At 42.1% G+C, this 22,230-nt stretch overlaps 2 protein-coding genes across 7 annotated transcripts in view; both read left to right on the forward strand.

Annotated features, from left to right (window-relative positions):
• Window positions 1–7,455, forward strand: part of Dna2 (DNA replication helicase/nuclease 2) — a 40,519-nt gene extending 33,064 nt beyond the window's left edge. The window contains exons 4-5 of the mRNA XM_070280225.1: window positions 7,238–7,270; window positions 7,431–7,455. The gene's annotated coding sequence lies outside the window, so the exon portion shown is untranslated. The remainder of the gene's footprint in view (window positions 1–7,237; window positions 7,271–7,430) is intronic.
• trh (PAS domain-containing protein trachealess) lies at window positions 710–21,979 on the forward strand. Of its 6 annotated transcripts, XM_070280226.1 has the most exons (12): window positions 710–993; window positions 7,238–7,270; window positions 7,431–7,478; window positions 15,389–15,624; window positions 17,074–17,141; window positions 17,262–17,553; window positions 17,741–17,862; window positions 18,219–18,296; window positions 18,822–19,015; window positions 19,080–19,186; window positions 19,253–19,400; window positions 19,471–21,979. In XM_070280226.1, the coding sequence occupies exons 1-12, from the start codon at window positions 725–727 to the stop codon at window positions 20,837–20,839; spliced, it is 2,964 nt and encodes a 987-aa protein (XP_070136327.1). In that variant the 5' UTR covers window positions 710–724; the 3' UTR covers window positions 20,840–21,979. The 6 variants fall into 6 exon arrangements, with proteins under 6 accessions (XP_070136327.1, XP_070136328.1, XP_017108989.2 ...); XM_070280227.1 differs by lacking the exon at window positions 18,219–18,296 and having other exon boundaries at window positions 17,262–17,571; window positions 19,471–21,978; XM_017253500.3 differs by lacking the exons at window positions 710–993; window positions 7,238–7,270; window positions 7,431–7,478 and adding an exon at window positions 12,815–13,301 and having other exon boundaries at window positions 19,471–21,975.
• The last annotated feature ends 251 nt before the right edge of the window (window positions 21,980–22,230 follow it).

Genomic DNA, 22,230 nt, shown 5'->3' on the forward strand with positions numbered 1-22,230 from the left:
CCGATTTCGTAGCCGCTCGCATCGTATATCCTGCATCCTACATATATCCTACAGGTTCCAATCCCGAAGTAGTCAACACCATTTGGGTATTTATTTTTCGCGCCTTATTTTTTGTGCCGTCATTTTTGTACTGCAGCTTTGGTTCGTCTGCCGTCGGTTCTTTGTGGTAGGGATGCTGTGATGCTGTGGGGTCTAAAGCTCCCGAATCCCTCCGAACTCCCGAAATTCTCCAAATGTCATGCGCGCTAACGGTAAATAATGGCCGCCATCTTGGCCCCAACGGAATGTGCGGAAATATTTCTATATATTCCCCAAGTGCTATTGCCCTGTGCGTGTGTTTGTGTATTGCCACATAAAATCAAAAATAAATAACTGGCAGCTATCGCCGTAAATAAACGTCCATATATATAGATATTAGGGTGGGTCCAGAGACGACAAGTACTCTGAATAAAAATTGTATTACCACAAAGGTAAAATTTTCCCATCAAATCGAGTGGTGATCCTTTTATCATTGGATTATAAGAAAGGTGGATGTAAGATGTAAAACCATACAAATAAAACATGTATTTAAATGCTAATTCAAAAACCGGAAAATAACAAATTAAAAACAATTTAATATCAAATGCCTCTGAACATTATAATTGGTCCTGCAACAACCGAACTTAAAATCGATTGACCCTACGTCACATACGGATTACCACATATAGAGAGAGGGAGCGACATTATGGAGCACCACGGCAGTGGATTCGTGCCCTCGCCATGGGCTGCTGTATTGGGGCACCACTCGATGACGCCCGACGCCGGCTTTGCTGCCGCTGCTGCAGCGGCGCATGTCCAGAACCACTCAATGCACCACCCCATCCACTCGCATCATCATCACCACTCGCACTCTCACCCACATCCACACTCGCATCCGCACCACCACCCGCACTTAGGCGCCGCTGGGGGGATGCCGATGGATCTGCATGTGCCGCAAGGATTCCCCTACTACAGGTAAATAAATGACAGGCAAACGACATTCCGGTGCACCGCGATGCCTCTCTTTCGCACTACCGTTTTCTGTTTCTTTCTTCGGTGTTAGTATGCAAATTTTTGGGGGCGTTGCCAATGTGTCATCCAATGGGGTACGCTACTAAATCTGCCACAGACACACTGATCATAAAATACATCGATGTTGGGAAAGAAGATAATATTTCAAAATCTGCAACCTTATAAGGATATTAGGAAATAAAAAGTTTAAGCCCATCCTTAGTTTTAAATTTAATATATTAATTTCAAAATAATTCTTTTTTTTTCTTAAAAAAAATAAAAGCACTACAGAGGTGCCAACATCAATGAATCTTATAATTAAGTTAATTGAATTTACGTGACAATACCACTTTCAACAATCCTGCCTCGGCCCAAAGGTGAACGAGAAACGTCTGTCGAATTCAGTTGATTTTCCACAAGATAACTTGTGAGCTTTTTACAGGCCACGAGGCCTCCTTTACTTTCCTTATTTTTTGCAGTATTTTTGCGTCTTGTAAGCCTCTGAAAATCTTTCATAATGCACGGTTATATTCAATATCGAAAAATTAAATCGGCATCAAAGAACATTTCGCCGCCATAACCGTGAAGTCAAAGTGGCAATCCAACTGCGGCTCAGGCTGCGGCTTAGACCTCTTTTGGGAATTCCCACAACAATATTGCAATGGCGATGTAATTCATGATCTCTGATTGGTGGCCAGGCGAGGAGCCAAGGTTGGTGTGCCTGGGACTCAAGAAGCTCCGGCTACCAGTGGCATGAGGTTATGATGGGCTTCGGCAGAGTAGAAAAGACTAGAGATGGGTTACTATGCAGCCCTACAAGTCCTTATGTATGAAGTGGTTGGAAAAAATAATTCTTTTCCAAAGTTAAGTTGTAGCTTAAATATTTTAAATATTTTTTTAAATTAAATTTAGTTGAGGTTTAGTTTCTTTCCTTTTGCCAATTTTACATATCGGTTACGGTTCACTCACATCCCAAACGTATGCATCTCGTTGCAACGCCAGTTGGACGTAGTTTGGCTTTGCCTCGGCCTCCCTTTTCCGGACTGGCTTCAACCTTTCAGCTCACACAATCAGCGTCTATCAGCATTTTTCAATTATATCGAAATAGCGTTATCCGTGGCTGGATCGCGTCAGAACGCATAATTACTATAATCACCTGAGTTATTACCTTGGCGAATATTGGCGAAGACCCAGAAGACGGAAGGAGCGGCAGAAAGTGGGGCCCCCAAAGTAATATTAAAAGAAATAAGCTTCGGAGGTACGGGCGAGGGAATACAGAAATGTAAACTGTGACTTTTTGGTCTTTTTCCCATTATTTTCATTTTATTTTTTTCGGTTTTATACCTTCTTCCAGTTGGCTATACACTGGGAGAAACGGTGGGTGTGGGATGGTGAGTCTATGAAATTTAGCAATAAGAGTTTTGACCTAACTGGAAAATTGAAGGGACGCTTGGTTTTCATTATGGCCAACGACTTTGTTGCTGTTTGGCGTCATGAGCACGAATAGCATTTTCATTGCACAAGCGCTCTCCGCAAACAATTTTTCATGGACAGCGATGAGGATTCGAGTTCATTGTGGTTTTCGAGGCCAACCCGAAGACAACCCAAATGCAGCCCGCCTCTGGTGCGCGGAGCCCCTATTCCCCCTTCGGATTAAAGACCCCATCCCAAAGAACGGTAACACCGCAAAATGTGCAGTGAAAAACCATCATTTCAACAATTTATATATGGAACGTGATTGGTGGACTTCAATGCCCAGTGATTTCCAAATGAGCGTCAGAAGGGGGGCTATCGGCGTCGGGAGTAGACGGGGCTTAGTAGCTCTGCAAGACGGCCATTAAAAAATTGTTGTAAAGCATAAAGAGCAAAATGAAACAGGCACAAAGACCAAAAGCAACAAACAACAAAGTTCAGCGCAAGAAAATGAAATAAAACGCAGCAGATTATGATTGCGATTATGTCGAATCCCTCTTCTGGTGGAGTCAGGAATATACCAGGCAGACTGATGGGAATGGATGTACATACATATATGTATATATGATCATACGCATGAGAAACTGAAAACGTTTATAATCCAACTTTCAGATAACCCCAGCCAATAGGAATATAAAGAACCCTATTATAATAATAATTTATGTTATGTTTCCAACTGGTAACTGACAAACTAAATGACTTAAGGCTTACAAAACCCCCAGCTTCCAATTAACCAAACTTCATTACAAAGGCGTTCCACCTCTTGGGCTGCCACCATTCCACCGATTTTCGATCAATCAGAAGTTTCCATCAAAAACCCATCCCATTCGGATAATGAAGGAAAGCCGATCCAGTCCAGCGATCTGCGAAGGTGTTACCCGAACCCCACCTGAAACACATTACGGGCTACACTTGTTGAGAGACTCGGTGGTTCCCATGCGGCATCTTTCGCTATCCCCCTGCCGACGTCACAATCAATTAAATTATGCAAATCAGCCGCTGGAGCAACACTCGAGCAGGACGAACTCATCGAACAAAGATTGGCCTTACCCCGGTGGTTTTGAGCCTCCTGCCTTGCCACCTTCTTCCAATTTCATTCAATACTCCACCCACTAGCATCGTCATCTCTGAAGATGCAACAGGAGCGACAGCTTCATGTTGCAGTCAAACGAGCAAATTACACTGCCGCCTGTGGCTCCTGACGTTGATAAAGACGCTACTACTACTACACTGTAGCTACTATAACCGAGGAAGTAATGGTGGAATAATGTTCTCCGGGAGTATTATTTTCAGGCAATCGATTTATGTATTTATAATCCTATTAATTTTTAAATTAGATTTATTACGACAATCGTTATTCTTTACTGTAGAAGATTTTTCTTAGTGAGTCAATAGAGGATGTATCTTATGGAGGATGTTTCTTCTTCTTTGGGGAGCTGACGAGCCTGATGAGCTTGATGTTCACACACCCGGTAGGCAGGCATAAAGCTATTACATAGATATGCAGACAACACACATTTTCAGTCGGGGGGAGGGGGATGTCCTTGCTGCCGGCAAACTCAAAGTGAGCCAACAATTTCATCAACGCCAGGACAAGTCGCCGCCCCATTCCGCCGCCTCGCCCTCCTCTTGCTCCTCCACCATCCCCTTTCCGTCCAAAGTTCGTTTTGTGATAGCGCGTAAAATTAATTGAAATTCATGCCGTGTTACAATAACAATCATTAAACGCACACACACACACACCACACGCAGGAGTGAGTGCACCGCTCTCGCACACACACATAAGGGCAGGCGAGGGCCACCCGCCAGCCCCCACCTGCTATTTTTTTTTGCTCGCTGAGTGCAAAAGTACAAATTCCTGAGAGGAATAGCAAATGCGGGATTAGCCCGATGATTAGTCTGCGATTCATAAAGCTATAGATTGCACATTGCAATACTGAAATCGGTGTATATTCAAGAATCGAGCTTGATGGGCTGTTTTGGGGATCGGTTCCGCTGGAAGGAAGTTCGGTTGCCGGGCGATCAATTAATTTAGACAAACTTGTTAGGTACCAGCCCAAAAATTCTTTAATGCCCATCGACCAAAATAAAGTTGGGAGATGAATTTCAGAAAGGCTACTGGAAGATACCCTTCTTTAAAACTTAAATAAAAACTGGCTTAAATCGCTTTATAGATTGGGTTCTTCCCCTAAATTAGAACACTTTTCTCTAAATATTTCTGTTTTGAGCTATCCACCTATTATTTAAAAACTTTACCCTCAGTAAAAAAAAAATTAAAGAAAATCTCTTCAAATTAGTAAAATATTATGTTTAATATTACGTAATATTATGTTCTAGAATCAGGAAGAGTAACCCAAAGAAAGTGTATTATAAGAGCAAGGCTTTTATATTTTATTTTTTTTATCAAAAGCTTGCCAAACTTATAAATATGTATGAGGAGTTTTCGAAATTGTTGGATTCCCTGCCGACATCAATAACTACAGCAGCGGCAGAAGCTGCAAGGTCGGAAAGAAGACAAGCTGGATGGGATCGGGATCGTTGCTGCCTCCGATATATATACATATATATATATATACATACATACATAGCTGCAGATGCTGATGTCGATCAGCAGAGGCCAACCGAGTCGAAGTCGATCAGTTCATCAGCAGTTGGTCAGTCAACGGTCTGGGATTTCAAAAGGCCAACCCAGCCAAGTCAGGTGGGGAGGTAGAAAGGGTACAAAAAAAAGGAAGGAGCAGACGGTTCAGTAAAAGGCAATAATTGATCAGCGGAATTTAGAGCGAATCTTTTATATTAAGGCCAATCGATGAGCTACAATAAAAAGTTGAGCTCAAAATACTTTTCAAGAGAATCAAAAAATTGTATAAAAAGGTAGCTTAGAAGACGTAGTACATCAAGGACTCTTAAACCTATAATAATTCACCCATGAAAGCATCACCCAAGAAAGGGGTCTTAAATATAATAGTGTAGGTAAACTTCTGCATTTATTAGTCTAAAAGGGCTTATTACCAACCATACAATTATGAAATATATGTATAATAGTTATGGCCAAAAGAATAAAAATGCCAACCTCACAAGGCTAGTTAAGGAATAACCGCTTAATAGTCGGTTGGCCAACCCTTATGTAACTTTCCCCTATTCCAAACCAAAAAAAAAAAAGTCAGAAGCAAACCCTAAAGCTCCTTATATTGACAGTCCTGGCGACAAAGGCTGTCTCCACGGGAAAACGGGCAAGACTTTTGCTGTGCTGTTCAGGTGAAGGCTGGCTCCTGTCTTCCTCATGCCAATTTATTTATGGTGCGGTACGAGTTTTTACGCACTCAAGTGCTCTGAGACTAATTGGGCACGAAACGCAATCAAAGTGACGACGACAACGATGTATTGGATCCCTGCATCTCCCCCTTTGATACCCCCAGTTCACTGATCCTGAAGAACCGGGGACACTCGCTGGAATCGGTGGCTGGCTGACTACCTGGTCTGTCGATTGTTCGATGGATGCCTGAACAACCCATCAACACAAAAAAGCCAAGAGACTGGAAAAACACACACGGAAAAAACTATTTAAATGTATTTCAGATGCCAGGCCACACATTTTTTGTTTATATATCTCCAGTTTATAAATCTCCGGAGCATTTTTTAAAAGGGGATATAAAAACCAACAATCGCCCTCTAATATTTTAAAACGAAATATATCAAATAATAAAATCATATTTTCTTTTTCGCAGTGATGCGGCATGACAGGCAATCGATTCGATCACTTGAACTTTATATATCGGCTGATGAAGCTTTGATTTGTAGCTCTTGGCCAGGGATCTCGATTCGGAGTACGGCCAAATAGTTGGCTTATGTTCTACACAATTATCTGTTATTATCGAGATTTTTTCTCTTTTTTTCCATTGCACTGAGTTGTTGACATCTCATTGCTGCAGAAGCCTTTTATGCCAACACTTAAAAATAGCAGTACCAGACGATGTTCCTGGGTCTCCTGCGGTCCTCTAAGTCCCTTCTTTTTTCCAGCGAATTATTTTTCATTCCTTGCCAATATTTAAAAAGAACACGTGTCTCTAAAGGGATGGGGGGCAAACTAAACATTGCTCAAGGGATAGCATTGAATTTTGATTAGATTTTTTGAAAAATTGTTTACAATAGTAATTATTGTCACTTTGGCTGGGAAAGGTAGATGAAGAAGTCAATCAAAGCTAAATTGAAGAAGGATATTATGAAAAACCCGAAACCAAAATTACAATTTTGATAATTGCCTTTGAATCCAAACCATTTCTTACTACCTTGATCGGCTGCATCCGTCGAACCACGAATAAGAGGGATATCAAATTTTTGAAAAGACAAACCGACCATAAAATAGGGCTTGCAAACTATACTTTTTGCGGGAACTCTGTTTGATTTACGACTGGTGATTTGGAAGTGGAGAAAGGACCGAGGCACAAATCAATAAATTTTAGATCGGTTCTGGCACTTGATTATAAAGTTGAAGCTTCAATAATAGCATGTTATTGTATAATTTTCGCCGATTGTTCATTTTCATATGTGCAAAGTTCGCGATTCCATTTCCGGTTAACCTTTCCAAACATTAAGAAACCTAACCTACCTTTAGGAATCCTTAAGGCAGCTAACCAAGACTTAACTAAGATCAAACGTATAATTCAATCTCTGGATTTTTGTATATATTTTTCTCGTAATTCCAACTAACATTGTGGCCACATCTCTGTTGCAGATACCGTGAGGATGCTTTGTGCTGGGGCGACAGGTAAGCAAAACCAACAAGTGAGCCGAGACATTTATCGGCTAATTTAATTTATTTAAAAAATGCCACAGCTTTTTCCCGCCATAACAGCTTCACGCTAATCGAATTCAACAGCAGGACTTAAATGTATCTTTTTTTTTTGTTGCTTTCTTCCAACTTGCAGAAAATCTATAGAGGAGATCGGCGCTGCACAGTCCTCGGTGAATGCGCGGTAAGTGTTAAAGTTACCGTAAATGACTCAGATCCCCTTCTTCAGCGCCACTTGACTTGGCTTGGACTCGGAAGACGGCGGCCGCGACTGAGCTTCGCATTTGTTAGCATAAAATTATTGAATGCCGGAGATGTCGTCGTCGCTTTGTCGAATCGCCGTCTTCATCCCGTCCACCTCGCGGGCCACTAATCACTTTTTACTGGACCGTTGTTGTCGCAGCAATCGGCGCGACAGACGCCAAAGTTGCACATATGGGATACTTGGTATCTATACTCTAGAAAAGATACAGAATCAGTACTTTCAGAGAATTCTAGCGCCAATGAAAATGTTTATGGCCCTAAGTTAAAAGGCCTATAGCAGAAATTTACAAGTTTAGGCTAATAAATAGAAGGTTTTAATATGGATTCTTTACAGTAAATACAATTTATAAAATACCGTGATATCTTTAATGAAACTATAGCTATATTCCATTAAGAGTTAAACAAGTGTAAATAGAAGTGCGGCTCGATTCTCAATGATCGAGCTTGATGTAAGCTGTCTTCCTTTTGTTGACTTGTTGTCTTGTTCTCGTTTTGTTATGACATTTTACATTTTTAATGGGAATTCTCACATAAAAAGTACAAATATCGGACTAATTGGATTTATCTCGAGGCTGTCGCACATTGTCACACTCTTTTTCTTAGCCTGCCGGAAGATCAGAAGAGCAGAATACCCACAGAAAAACAGAATCCAGCAAGAAAAGACCAGCAAGATCGGGGGAAAAAGTTCTAGACAAGGTTCTGGTTCTGGTCTGGTCTAAAGGCCAGCGATTCAAGAAGCGCAGCTTGTAGCAATTAGCAAAGTCCCAATTCCACGCCAAATCCGCTTCCAATGAATTGATCAAGTGGACCAAGCCCAACTAAAACCAATGGCAATGTAATGCTGCAATGAGGAAAAGTGGCATTTCTTAAATTGATTTCTGCAATTAATTGAACAACGAAAATGATGAACTGACAAAAACACAAGGTAAAAAGCAAGAATGAAGCAGAACAAGACGCAGACAACTTGCAGCAAATTCCAACCCCTCGATTCCCCTCCTTATTATCAAGAAAACTCCTTTGCGGAGCTCCTTTTCCTTGTTTTAGCCAACTTCGGGGCCATAAGTGCAATGTTGGGGAAACACGCTTCCAGCTCGCGACTGTATGGTAGTTTGTGGCAAAGTCATGATTTATTTTCATGAAGAATCTTAGCCTTGTAAATTAAGGCCAAATTAATGATGGTTTCATCTTACTAATGTTGTGTTTATGGTATGATATTATAATTCTTTTTAATGAAAAGCTTGAATACAATTGGAAATTGATTCTATATTTTTTAGACTTAAATCATTCAGTTTTGTTAAAGTTTGAGAAAGTCATTTTACCATGAAACCTGGTGGCATAAAAAGCATTCAGAAATTATTTCATCGGAAGCACGCAACATTCCGATAACGATCGTGCTCCCGAACTGCACTTCTCTGATTTCGTTTTGATGTCGTAACCCCCAACCCTTTGTCCCGATCTGTTGTTTTATTGCTCAATTGCAAGTCTTTCTTGTGGTCTTGGTAGTACCCCAGCATATAGATTTTTTTTTTGTTGTGTAACACAATCGAGTAACAGTTAGGCCATAAAAAAAACTCTCATCAGATCTGACAAGATAATAATGAAATTCTCCTGCTACCTTGTTTCGAGTGAAAAAGACACTTAAAAAAATGGGATTTTCAAAAAGATACAATTGGTTTTTATTGAAGTTTTAGTTCCTCCTTCGTTTATAATGTCTTAAACCACATTTTACAGAATATTTTTCTCGGTGACAGAATCCCCTTGAAATCATTTTGTCCAACTATTTTATCACTTCACGTTGGTTTTTATGTGAGCTTGACCTGCCTCTGAATACCAAAAAGGGAATACGGGAAAAAGGAAAGAGGAGAAATGGTGACAGATCAGCGACGGTTGTTATTTTATTGCTTCCTCCCAGGCTCCTTTCCACTCCTTTCTGGCTTATCTTATCGCTCTGATCTCGTGTATATTGATAGTTTTGGAGGCGCCTCAAAAATGTTGTATTTTTTTTATTTTGGTGTTTAATAATAATTTTGTTGTTCATTCATACCTATGTATGTATACTTCTCGTTAGTAAGAATCGTCGAGTTAAAGAGAGTTGACCTTTGCCATAAAATGATTTTTTTCCAGGAGGATGAAACTTATTGAAGTATAGTTCTATGTTTATAACTTACTGATGCCAAAAAATGTCGGCTAATTATATATTATATAATTTTTGATTTTTGATAAAAAGGAGATAAAAGATAATAGTCTTGAGATACTTAGATAGAGTCTTTATAATAAGATAGTCTTATATCCGTAACATCCTATTTCCGTAGATCGGCCTAAGGATGACTTCTAAAGCCCGGCCAAGCATAGGAATTTTAATGGTCTATGACTGGCCTATCATTGTCCGCCATACTGTTTGCAATCGGTGGTCGATAAAGCTTCGATAGTTCGGCATTCCGATATTTTCATAGCTCGCAGGATCTTCAAGTTATTTGTGTGTCTTTTTGTTAATATAATACATTTTTAATATGTATTAACTATTGAAGAATAGTTGACTACTGACTAGTTGACCACGAATTATATTCCACGAGGAATATACTTGCTAAAATTGTTCATTTAAATCGTTTTAACGTCGTTTAACTTTCGCTGATAAGAAAGTTCATGTCCTTTCGTCTCCGACACCCACGCGGTTAATAATGACATGTGTTGGTAATTAAGAAACAGAAAAATAAGAGGACTTTAAGACGATAGGCTATCCTTCAGAAGGTCCACAAGTAACTAAAAGCAGCGACGTTCTCCAATACTAAAAAATATGTTTTTATCTTCCTAAAAATTCTTGCTCTCAAAAATTTACATAAATTCTAACTGCTGGTCCTTTTTTTAAACAAGCTTCATGAAGTAAACTTTTTGCTACTAAAAATAAATTTTTACCGCCTAAAAAACTCGACCATGTGCCAGTCCTGGCATTCAATGTCTGCTTGCGGATGATGATGACCAAAACGTAATGATGGCGTTGATGTCTGTTCGGTGTCTCGACGTGAACGTGGACGTGGCTTACACACCATGAATCCCCGCATCCGCTCATTCATTCCGGAAGCGCGAACGTTTTCCACGTTCGATTTTTATGGCGAGGGCTGGTACCGGGTTCCTCTTTTATTGTCTCCAGGCACCGCTTTCTTGCAGCACTTCATCCCCTGGACACTGGTGGGTCCACTCTTCTGCCCCTCTAACTCTCATGCGATTGACCCGGCCTCTTTGGCACGTTTCCCTTTTAAATTCTCAATTGGCCCCGCCGTAATTGTGGGAGAATTCGCCAACTTGTCGCCCCCTCTCCTATCTGGCTCACACTCTCTCAAGAAATCGATCACGTTTTGAATTCTACACATGTTCCAGTTACGCTTATGTACGTAGCCCTGGGCCAAGATTCCGCATGGCCACGAATTATGTACTTAAGTCTACATATTTATTCTAAAAATAATAACAAACTAAACTAAATGTCCAAAAATTGGTGCTTTTCAATCGAGAATAGGTTGGAATCCACACTTGTCTTTCGCTATTGTATCTTTTGGTTATAGAAATCCAACCTTGAGGATTGAACTCCATCCCGATAGATGAAAAGGAAGCTATCTTTTCGTGTGATGAAGGGGGGTCTTGTACATAAAAGGGACATCTTTCGTCTGTGCGAGCCTGGAATAACAAAACGCCCCTTCCGGATCACCTGTACCCTTCCTCCCCTCCACGTTGATCCTTTTCAGGTTAAGGGCTCGAGTTCATTCTGCAGGAGCGGTTGTAGGCTTCATTTTCTCAGCTTTTCATTGGCATTTTGGTCACATACACAAACACACATAAAAACGCGATATCCCCCAGCTAGTTGGAGCAGGACAGTATCTCCATGAGAGACCGAGAGAGAGAACGAGGGAGATGGCATGCGAATTCCCAAATGTGTAAAGAAGTAAACTAATTGCTGCGCGTGCCTCAGCCCCAAACAATAGCCCCATCGCTCCCTCTCTTTCTTCTGAAGTACATAATGGTGGTCGCTCCAAGACGGAAAAGAGATGGCGCTAAACCAAACCAGTTTACCAGCAGGGACACGTACGTGGAGCTGTCTCGTTCACTCTCATTTCTTTGTCTTGCTTACTCTCTCGTTGTAGACGGGGGCTCATTTGGTATGCGCGCTATGTCGATTCCGATTCGACGCCGTGTCACGTCCCGCCCATTTGCACGCACACACACTCGTTTCTCTTGTTGTGTGGGTCGAGTGCTTATATGTAGCTGTATGTATGCGGGTGCTGGATGGATGCGTGGGGGCCAAAGAGCGTGCAGCTGCTTTAAATGCTACTGGCGCTGGTGGCACATGACTTTGCAGGCGGTCAGGTAGGTCCTCCTCACCCACACTGGTTCATACTATCAGCCAGTAGGGTAACCATTTTGAATTATTATTTTGAAAATTTTAGGCCTTAATTTTTAAGAAATATCGGAAAATAAGGATAAATTTTTGTTAAAATATTTTAAAATATAAAATATAAATAGAAATATATATTTTCCATAGTTGATCCACCCTATTACCTATTCACTTGGAGCTCTGGCGCTATCCCACAGGCAGTGGCAGTGACTTCGGCATGCCACTTCGGCTTAACGCTGCTTCGGCTTTGGCTATATCACCCCCGAAAATAAAGACAGCCCTCTCGCTCTCGCTCGCGGTCTCACCCTGCTTTCTCCTTTGCTGTCTCAGACGGCTGCTGGCACTACCAAAAGGTTTCCCTGCTTTTTGCCCTGCTTTGGTTTTGTTCGGTGACGTGAACGTGACTCTGGATTATTCTGCACGTACTCGTCGTCAGCGACGGACGTACCGCACACAGTACTCCGTGCCTCGTATTCATTATTCCGACTTCGTAGAGCTTTACGCCCCGCAACGTCATCAGCTGCAGTTTCACGTACGCTGCCCGGCCGTGCAAGGGTGTCCTCTCTCACTCTTTTTAGCAGCCCACTTGCCCGCCCAGCTCCCATCACCCATCACCCAGCTTACCCGATACCCTACGGACAAGTGCGTGTCCGTAATTGGCAAGTCTCGGTCTACTCACTCCCGCCGCAGTCGCACATTCAGCCCGTAGGCATAACCCGGAGACGTGCCAAGTGCCCGAAGATAAATTAACTGGACGCGAGCGCGCTTCATTTGAATGTCAATCGATTGACGGCTAGTTTTCCGATCTGCAGCAGCCGTGCAGTGCGTGACCCGTAACTGTAGCCGTAACGAATCGGGCATCCATACCCCCCCATCCATCCGACCCGACCCGCTTTCGCAGGATAATTGGAGACACGTACCACACGCGTTCGAGGATGCGACCTTCAGTGCGAGTGTCCTGCTCTCTTGAATCCCAATCTTGAATCAAAACAAACAAGTGCAATATTAAGTGAAAATGTGTTAGTGTTATAAACCAGAGTTTTCCGGAAGCAAAGCAACAACAAAAAGTCCAACTTCCAACTTGTATAGGATCCTATAAATCCATTTCCCAATCGTCATGTTGCCGTATCAAGCGGCCGTGGCCATGGACTACGCCGGATACCAGCGCCAGCCCACTCCCGGTCATCCCGGTTCTCATATGGCAGCCACTATGGGACCACTGGGTATGCCCGCGGTTCCATTCAGTCACAGCTGGATGGTTCCCACTCAGGACCTATGTGCCATGCCCCCATACAACAAAATGCCAGGACATCAGCAGCCGCCTGGACCGGGCATGCAGCAGCAGCCCATTGAACCAGGGTTAGTACGGAGATCACTATGGCTTAAAAAAAGGATAATAAATTGTGGAAAGAAATCGTATTTTCGTAAAAAAGAAAGCTATTTTTTAGTGAAAATAATTTCAATTCCAAAGATGGCTTCCAATCAGCCATTTTTTGAAATAATTCAACTTCAATTAGGTTACTTGATCAAAAATAATCACAAAAAAAATGTCTAAAAAGCCGCGAAATATTCCCCCTACATTTAAACAGTATCCTTAAAAAACAAAAAACAGGAACCTTTGTTCGTTGGCATGTCTTTACATTCAACAAAGACCTCCGAAGGACCTCTTTCTGCGTTGATTTTGGTCGGAGAACAAATATGAAGTGTTTTCCCTGACCGAACTAAGCCGCTTAACATACATGCTTTCTTAGATCCTCGGGACCTCATAGTTGCCGCTGTAATCCGCTAATCTAGTTTGATCAGGATCCCATGAAAATATTTGCACATTCGATGCAATCAACTGGAAAAAAGTAGATTAACCCATAAGATTCTAAACCAAGTTTTTTTTTTTTGATGACCCCTTGCCCCTGGTTTCACCAATAGAAGGTCCATACTTTGATAATCAAAGAATTTTTCGCAAATGACAAACAATTTATTGGCCATTAGACAGTGGCGAATTGTAACAAAATTGAAATCGAAACAAAGATCATTTGTCAAATGTAGACTAACTTCTAATCTATTCGACACATCCCTCGGATAGAACACATTCAACGGGCATTAGGGTATTGACTATGGAAAGATTAATGTTTTTTAGCAACAAACTTTATTTGGTATCTGGTAGAGAAGGCCTCACATGGGTTTTTTGAACCGTCAGACGACGGAGACGGTTTTATTAGGAAGTCATTTACGGCATGTTCCTCTCAGGTACGGACATTTCACTGAACGCGATTTCAACACAATTAATTATAATTGTTTTCTTTGTTTTTGTTTTGCGTTTTACAAAAAGCAAGTGGATGAAAGGAAAACTGGCTTGGCCCGTGGCAAAGCCTTGGCCGTTGTTTCTTTTTAATTACCTAAAATATTTTTATGCTTACGGCACCGACGCGTCGGTTTCAAGATTCAAATCTTCATTGCCCTGTAGCCGAGACAAGATGGGGCTGAGATTTACGAAGCTACGAGTTACGTTTCCAGAAGATAGTGTAAAGTTTTCCAAAACAAAGTTTATAGACAAATATATATATTTTTTTTAATTTTAAAAGGTTTTTATTTTTAAGAAATTTAAGAAATGCATTAAGTTGGATTTAAACCATCTTGTTGCATAGGGCAACTACAAAACGACTGTCATTCCACTCTCAACAGCAACAGCAACATCAAGAATTTGTCAACAATCATAAATTATAAAGGTTATATGTATGTACTTATGTAGCAAAGTTTTCTTATGAAGATGATCAGAAAGATCACCGCCTGCAGATAGCGGAAGCACAGAAGGTTGGGCTGAGATATCCATATCCAACAGCTCCATCTCGAAAACCAGACACATCTCGGGGCCTCAAGCTCGAAACGTCTGCCTTTTTTTTTTTGAAAAGACTGCAAGTCTAGTGAATGAATGTTTTCTTTGCATTTAAGAAAAATAACCGACTCCGAAGTGAGATAGTTTCTTGTGGCGGTCTTTCACAGAGATATAAAGATGTGCAGGCCACATTAATAAAAATATCAACGGAAATACTTAGCTAGAAATGCTCTCTCACAGTTTGGCTAAGGAAAATCTGTTAACAAATCGTCTGCCATTTATTAAAAAACCAACAATTGTCCCCGAAGAAAATCCAAACATTTTTTTTTTTACCACCCTCTCACACATCATGTCTCAAGGGCTGACGAATGTTGGGCAATTAGTTAGCGCTGACACCATTCCATTACAATGCCGTGGCTCGGCCATACAAATGGTCCAATACCCGGCGATGACAGGTGCAAAAGGTGTGAAGTCTAGCCACCTCGCGTTGCAGCTTAACGATTTCAAAGAGATCTTTGACTCTCCCTCCAGCCATTCATCAGTGGCTCGTTATGTTGGATAGACATTGCGGCTTTTTAGTAAAAATCTTTAGCTAACCATTCTTTATATTTGACAGAATTCTAGAGTTGCGCAAGGAGAAGTCTCGCGATGCGGCGAGATCCCGCCGCGGGAAGGAGAACTACGAATTCTACGAGCTAGCCAAGATGCTGCCCCTGCCGGCGGCCATCACTAGCCAATTAGACAAGGCCTCCATCATAAGACTGACCATCAGTTATTTAAAGCTGAGGGACTTTTCCGGACACGGCGATCCACCATGGACACGAGAGGCATCCAGCAGTAGTAAGCTCAAAAGTAAGTGATATTTAAAGGATATTATTAAAATAATATTTAAAAATAGAAGTGATTAGTATTAAGTACAAGTTTATTAGGAATATGAGTCTCATTAAAAATCATTAAACCAATTCTTTCTCTTTTAAAATTTTAATTAAAAATTAAACGCATTTCTAATATAAAGTATAGGGAATTTCACCAGACCCTATACTATGAATAATAGAGATATTTTCCCATAAAAAGCTTCAAATTTTATATTACTACGGTTAAAATTATTTAACACTCTCTGCCCAGAAAATGACTCATCGTCGCTTTAGCAAGTTCTACTGTAGAAAATGATGACTTATTGTCCACAATTGTAAGCCATGAATTGTAAGCTATCTCCTCCATTCCCCAGTCTGGCCTGCCATGCTCCAGAGACTCTGAATGCATTGTCACGTCAAGTAAAAAAGGTATTCAGCTACGATAAGCCCACGACTTGGCCAGTTGCAAATCCTAGACAGTTTTAAAAGTCAATGCTACCCGTGCACTGAAAAAAGGTTTCTTAAAAACTTTCCTACCTAGCCAATAAAGTCCAATATTGTAGCACAAAGATTTAATATAAAAAGAATATTTATTTCCAAAGAGAAACATTTTTTTTATCAAAGTAGAAAAGAGAAATGGCAAGGGCCATGGTCATCAAAACGAAAAAGGTAGTCAAGGCACTAAAAAAATAATCCAAAATCAATGGGGCGTTATGTATGGACGGCACTGACGCCCTCATCCATTCAATTGGATTATTATGCGAAACTAAACCCAGAAAAAGCGGAGGCTGATGGTACGAAATCGAGAGGATGAGGAGCAACAAGCTGTGGGGCAATAAAAAGCACTTCAATTTGACCCACAGCCCAGCCGCAAAAAGGCAGTTGGGATGGTGTGGGTGGTGTAGCTGGAAGGTCGTTAAGGATGGGCCGCAGTCACATATGGCAATGCTCGAGCGGAAGCGGAAACTGTTTGCCAACTTAGCGCGCCGGGCACTAGAAATCGCTGGGGACTTGACATACGAGAGGAGTGGAGAGGAGAAGGGCAATCCAAGGCGGTCAGCCAAGGCGATTTGCACTTGTGCGAATTATGACTTGGCCGGTCAGTCGGCCATAATCGTAAAATTCTATAATTGAATTAAATAAATACGATCCGAATGGGGTATCAGCTGAGAAAATATTGAACTCCAGGACTTATATTTATGATGCCTTGCGGTTGTTGTTGTCTTTTCCTGGGAGGTTGGAAGGGCAAACCAGACTCGATTAGGGGTAGCAATAACTCTGGATGACACCGTGAATTTCGATGGCCTTTTCTATTCGTATTATTTTGCTGAAATTTCTTACTAAAGGAATACTTTCTACTTGAAGAGCACTTTCAAGAGACTTCATTTGCATACCCAACAACCACACCCCTCCACAGCTATTAATTTCCCCTCTTGTTGCTTTCCAGGTGCCGCCATCCGTCGCAGTCCCGCCGTCGATTTGTTTGAGCAACACCAGGGCACCCACATTCTTCAGGTAAGACCATCGAACCAAAAAGAAACGACACTACACCCGAATAATTCGAAAGGGATAGCCATAGACCCGCAGCCATTTTTTAAAGTGATATCTATATTTATTTTTTTTTGTGCCCCACAGTCCCTCGATGGCTTCGCCTTGGCAGTGGCGGGGGATGGACGTTTCCTGTACATCTCAGAGACTGTGTCCATTTACCTGGGACTGTCGCAAGTGGAGATGACCGGCAGCAGCATCTTTGACTACATCCACCAGGCGGATCACTCTGAGATCGCCGAGCAGCTTGGACTCAGCCTGACGAGTGGCGGTGGCAGTGGAGCTGGTTCCTCGAGCAGCGGTGGCGTGGGAGTCGGTGCTGGAACGGGCATGGCCTCACCCACTTCCGGAGCCTCGGATGACGGCAGTGGCACACACGGTACGAACAATCCAGATGGTGAGTCAAGTCCGAGTCGTACAGTGATCAGGTGCAAAGGCCTGAAACAGGATGGGATTCTTTTCATCTTAGTGAATGGTGTCTTAAGGATAGGTTTTAATAAGAATACAACTTGTTGAAAGAAAGACTTTCACTTATGTACTATGTGTGATGTCTTTACCTTTTGCAGTGGCTGCCTCCATGACTCAAGCATCGACCAGTGGCTACAAGGGCTATGATAGGAGTTTCTGTGTGAGAATGAAGTCTACCCTCACAAAACGTGGATGTCATTTCAAGTCATCTGGGTACCGGGTGAGTTACAAGACATTTCCCCTAGATTCTATATGTTTGTTGCCCTTGCTAATATTATTTGTTTAATCCTAACATGTGTAGCTTCGTTGTTCTAACAAAATACTTAGGGATATTATCATTTTTGTTAATTTTATTTTCGTTTTGCATACTGTGCCAAGTAGGGGACTCCCACCCGACCCTATTTCTTACCAGGGCCATACAGCCTCGACCTTTATTTTTGGTTTTATTTTAATTGTAGCTAGTAGCTATATCCAGTAACAGTAATACTAACCAAACAATCAATTCCCGGTTGTGTTATTTGGCATTAACTGCATTATGTATTACGTAATATCATCCCATCCACTGCTTATCTACAGGCCAGCGATGCATCGAGCAATTGCAACGGTAACAATAACAATGCTAAAAATGTTAAGAATCCGGGCTCAAACTATTCGGTACGTATCAATTGAAATCAGTACGTATGCTACAAATCCAAGGCAAAAAATTAAATACAAAATTACCAAAATTATTTACAAAATTCAAACAAAAAAAAAATGAAAACAAAATTTGTTTTAAGTTTATTCTATTTCGGCCATAATATTTGTGTTTTATTAAAAGACCAAGGCAATGCCACTGACTGATTTTGGATTGATCAGTATCGAATAATAAGTGCGGAACCACCTTCATCGCCATCCATCATCGCAACGTCATTTCCTCAACTAAAGCATACCTTTTTTTTGTCATTGCTAGGTACCGGATCTTAGAGTATTCCGGAAATATTATATTTTTAAGATTCATGAGCGTTATGTGTTTATCATTTTTTTGAGAATTTTAAACATGATTTTTATGATGTATTCATATTCTTAAAATTCAACAGATTCTTTTGAGTTATTCCACCTAGAGAAAGCTCCTTAAGTGAGCCATTTTTTGGAGCAAACCTCATCTAAATATTTGTTCGATTCATCTTGGAACAATTTCAGGTGGTTCTGCTACTTTGCAAGCTGCGTCCCCAGTACACCTTCTCCCACAGCCGAAAATCGCAGCCACCGCTCCTTGGGATGGTGGCTCTGGCCATCGCCCTACCGCCACCCTCAGTCCACGAAATCCGGCTGGAATGTGACATGTTCGTCACTCGAGTGAACTTTGACCTGCGAGTGGCTCATTGTGAACCAAGGTTAGCATGCCTTTAGTTCTTATTAGCTTTCCTTTTTTAAACAATGATTTATGTTATCCTATAGGGTCTCTGATCTGCTGGACTATGCCCCGGAAGATTTGGTCAACAAGAGTATGTACTCGCTGTGCCATGCCGAGGATGCCAATCGCTTGCGGAAAAGTCATACAGATTGTAAGTAGTAGAATTCCATTGATGGTAACTCCCAATCCTAACACCCTAACTCCCAATCTTCTTCAGTGATCGAAAAGGGACAAGTGCTAACTGGATACTACCGACTGATGAACAAAAATGGAGGCTACACCTGGCTTCAGACCTGCGCTACCGTCGTCTGCAGCACCAAGAATGCGGATGAGCAGAATATCATCTGCGTTAACTACGTGATCAGGTATGTGTTTAAATAAAAAAATAAATAATCAAATGAATTAAACTAATTAGAAACCTCACCCCCCCTGTAGCAACCGAGAAAACGAAAACTTAATCCTGGACTGCTGCCAGCTGGAGCCCAGTGTGGACAGCATTAAGCACGAGGAGGGGCTTGGAAATGACAAAAGCAGTGGATCCCCTGGAGGAGATGCCGCTGGTGAGGGAAACTCGCACCTGAGCGCCGGGGATATGAAGCTGAATTCCCCCAAAACGGATTCGGAAGGACACCCGCATCGGGGCAGGGGACGCACAGCGGCAGCCTCCCACGGAAGCGGTCTGAATAACCTCACTTTGATTAAGGACAATGTCACGCCACTGGGTGTGGAGAGCGACGCCGTGGGAGTTGTACCCACTACCGTGGCAACACCCCTACAATCGGCCACACCCAACGACGCTAGTTCTGGCAGCGGCGTGAACACAAAGCGGAAACGGAAGACTAAGACTGCCCAGCAAGCCGAGGAGTCGGGAAAGGAGCAAGTGAACTCTGAGCAACCTCTTGCTAAGCTCCCAGCGATGGAACAGAGAGATCAGCAGCCTCGGAGCCGACTGCCATCCATTGTGGAGGAGCAGCCGGCATCCTCGGCGGAATCGGCAGTTAAGGACCTAGAACAAGCGATGTCCAAGCACCTACCCTCGCCAGTGGCTGTGGCCGTGACCCAGCCCTCGACCGACTTCAGCACGGACTCGCTGCTCAAGCAGCAGCAGCAGATAGACCCCAACGAGAAGAGTAGCACAATACAGTGGATAGGCACTCCGTACCAGCAGCCTCCGGCCGCGATGCCAGCCACTGCTCTGCTGAGGCAGCTGTATGCCAATCGGGAGAGCGTGATTCGAGCCACAGCCAGGCAGACGCCGACTGGAGTGGGACCGGGAGTCTTCTATGGGGAGCAGCAAACCGGCCCACTGCCCACGCCGCCTGGAAGCGAGAGCTCCTATGAAAACCAGTATCTGCAACTTCATTCCACTACCTCGGGAGGGCATCCTGGTATTCAGAAGAGTTCCGCAGATGCTTTCACCAACCTGGTGTCTACCTACGGAGGCTACCACAGCTCTATTGACTATCACAATGCCATGACGCCGCCAAGCTCAGTGTCTCCGCGGGATTCAAATCAGCCCGGAAAGGTATCATCGGTCCTTACCTCGAACGGTGGCTATGAATACGCACCGGACCCATTAAGGGGGCAGTATGCCGCACCTTCGGTAGAAGCCGGACCTGCGGCTCTTACATTGAAACCGCAGGCGTACACGGCCACCATGCACCCGTCAGCCAGCGGCACCACCACTGAGGGCGGCGTCACCTACAGTAATCTGGACCAGCCGCAGTACTTTGCGCCGCACTCGAGCTTCCACTTGTACCACAAGACGAGCCCCGCCAGCGGTTGGTACTCCACTCCCTCCTAGGTGCTAGATGATCAGGGGCAGACGCAGTGGTCCCAGCGGGACCAGCACTTCAGCCACCAACAGCCACAGCACGAGGGCTCATCCGCGGGCGCATCTGAACGATGGGACTTTGTGGGGGCGCTGGGTAAAGTGGCCAGAATGTTCTTCAGCGCCAGAAAGTAAGAGGACGGGAAAGAGGCGAGGTGTCCAGTGGATAATCCTGTGCATGGGAATGAGAGACTAATTTTTGTATGTTATGCATTTTATGGAAATTCCTTCAAATAGGTTATTAGTTGAATTGTGAGGCATAATTCATGTTTGTTTTTTTTGAAATCTTCCATTGACCCAAAGATTCGAATTCGAATTTCTTCCGACCGACATCTCCCTCTTGCGATCCCGAGGATTTGACTAGGGTTAGAGCCAAATTTAGTGCGATTAAAGCATTCATTGTTGTTGAATAATTTTTAAGTATGTAAATTATGACACTCTCCACATGAACCCAATGAAATTATAAATACTCAAGATGCAATTGATTTGAATTAAAATATTGAACTGTAAGAACTATCTTAATTACAAATAGAACTAAACTAAACTAAGACTTTCATAGAGTGCCAAGTAACATTTAACTAAGAAACGACAAAACTGCGCTATAAATAAAAAAAAAAAACTTAAATATGATGAGCGAATCAAAAGTAAACGCGGCGGCTTAAACACTACTCCTCTTCCCCCAAACACTTGTTATTAATTATTTAAATTAATTTGTATTTTTAAAATTACTAAGTAATGCGCATATAACTCCAATATATATATTTACAAATTTTTACAACATATCAAATGCTTCCTGCTGTAGAACTAAGGGTTATCCTTCATACGACACTCGCTCTAGGATTGAAGCTACCACTACCATACGATCGGAATCATGGAGCGCGTGGTAACCATCTATTCGACTCGACTATTACCTCTAAGAGTTTCTCTAATTATTGTCTTTTTTCGTTTCTTTTTCATTGTATATTCAAAGTAACAATATATTCAATTAACAACAAAGCAGCTTTATCCATTTTTGTATGAAAGTAATGAAAGTTTCCCCTCATTTAAGTCGTAAAATATTGAATACAAATAAGAAATTAAAAGCGAAACCATCATGATTTTATTAATGCAGACTGTAAAGTGGAACAACAGGACGAACTGATCTAATACACTATATTCTATCTTTTTTTGAGGCTTCAATAAATATAGTGTTTAAACTTTAAACAAATTTATAATTCAAATTTTAAAAGCTTCCGTATATCCTTAATCTTCATGTCCGATCAAAGAGTATTTTTTCAAAAACGAAACCAATTTTTAATCTTTTTTAATTTACTCCATAGCTATGATTACACGTATTATATATATTCATGATCAGGATTCATTCA

This window comes from Drosophila bipectinata, chromosome 3L (genome assembly GCF_030179905.1).
Source record: "Drosophila bipectinata strain 14024-0381.07 chromosome 3L, DbipHiC1v2, whole genome shotgun sequence".
NCBI lineage: Eukaryota > Metazoa > Arthropoda > Insecta > Diptera > Drosophilidae > Drosophila > Drosophila bipectinata.

Coding starts and splice junctions, on each gene's coding strand:
- trh (XM_070280226.1), top strand. CDS start 725: ATGGAGCACCACGGCAGTGGATTCGTGCCCTCGCCATGGGCTGCTGTA. Junction 15,625..17,073: donor CAGCAGTAGTAAGCTCAAAA/GTAAGTGATATT, acceptor GTTGCTTTCCAG/GTGCCGCCATCCGTCGCAGT. Junction 17,863..18,218: donor TCAAGTCATCTGGGTACCGG/GTGAGTTACAAG, acceptor GCTTATCTACAG/GCCAGCGATGCATCGAGCAA.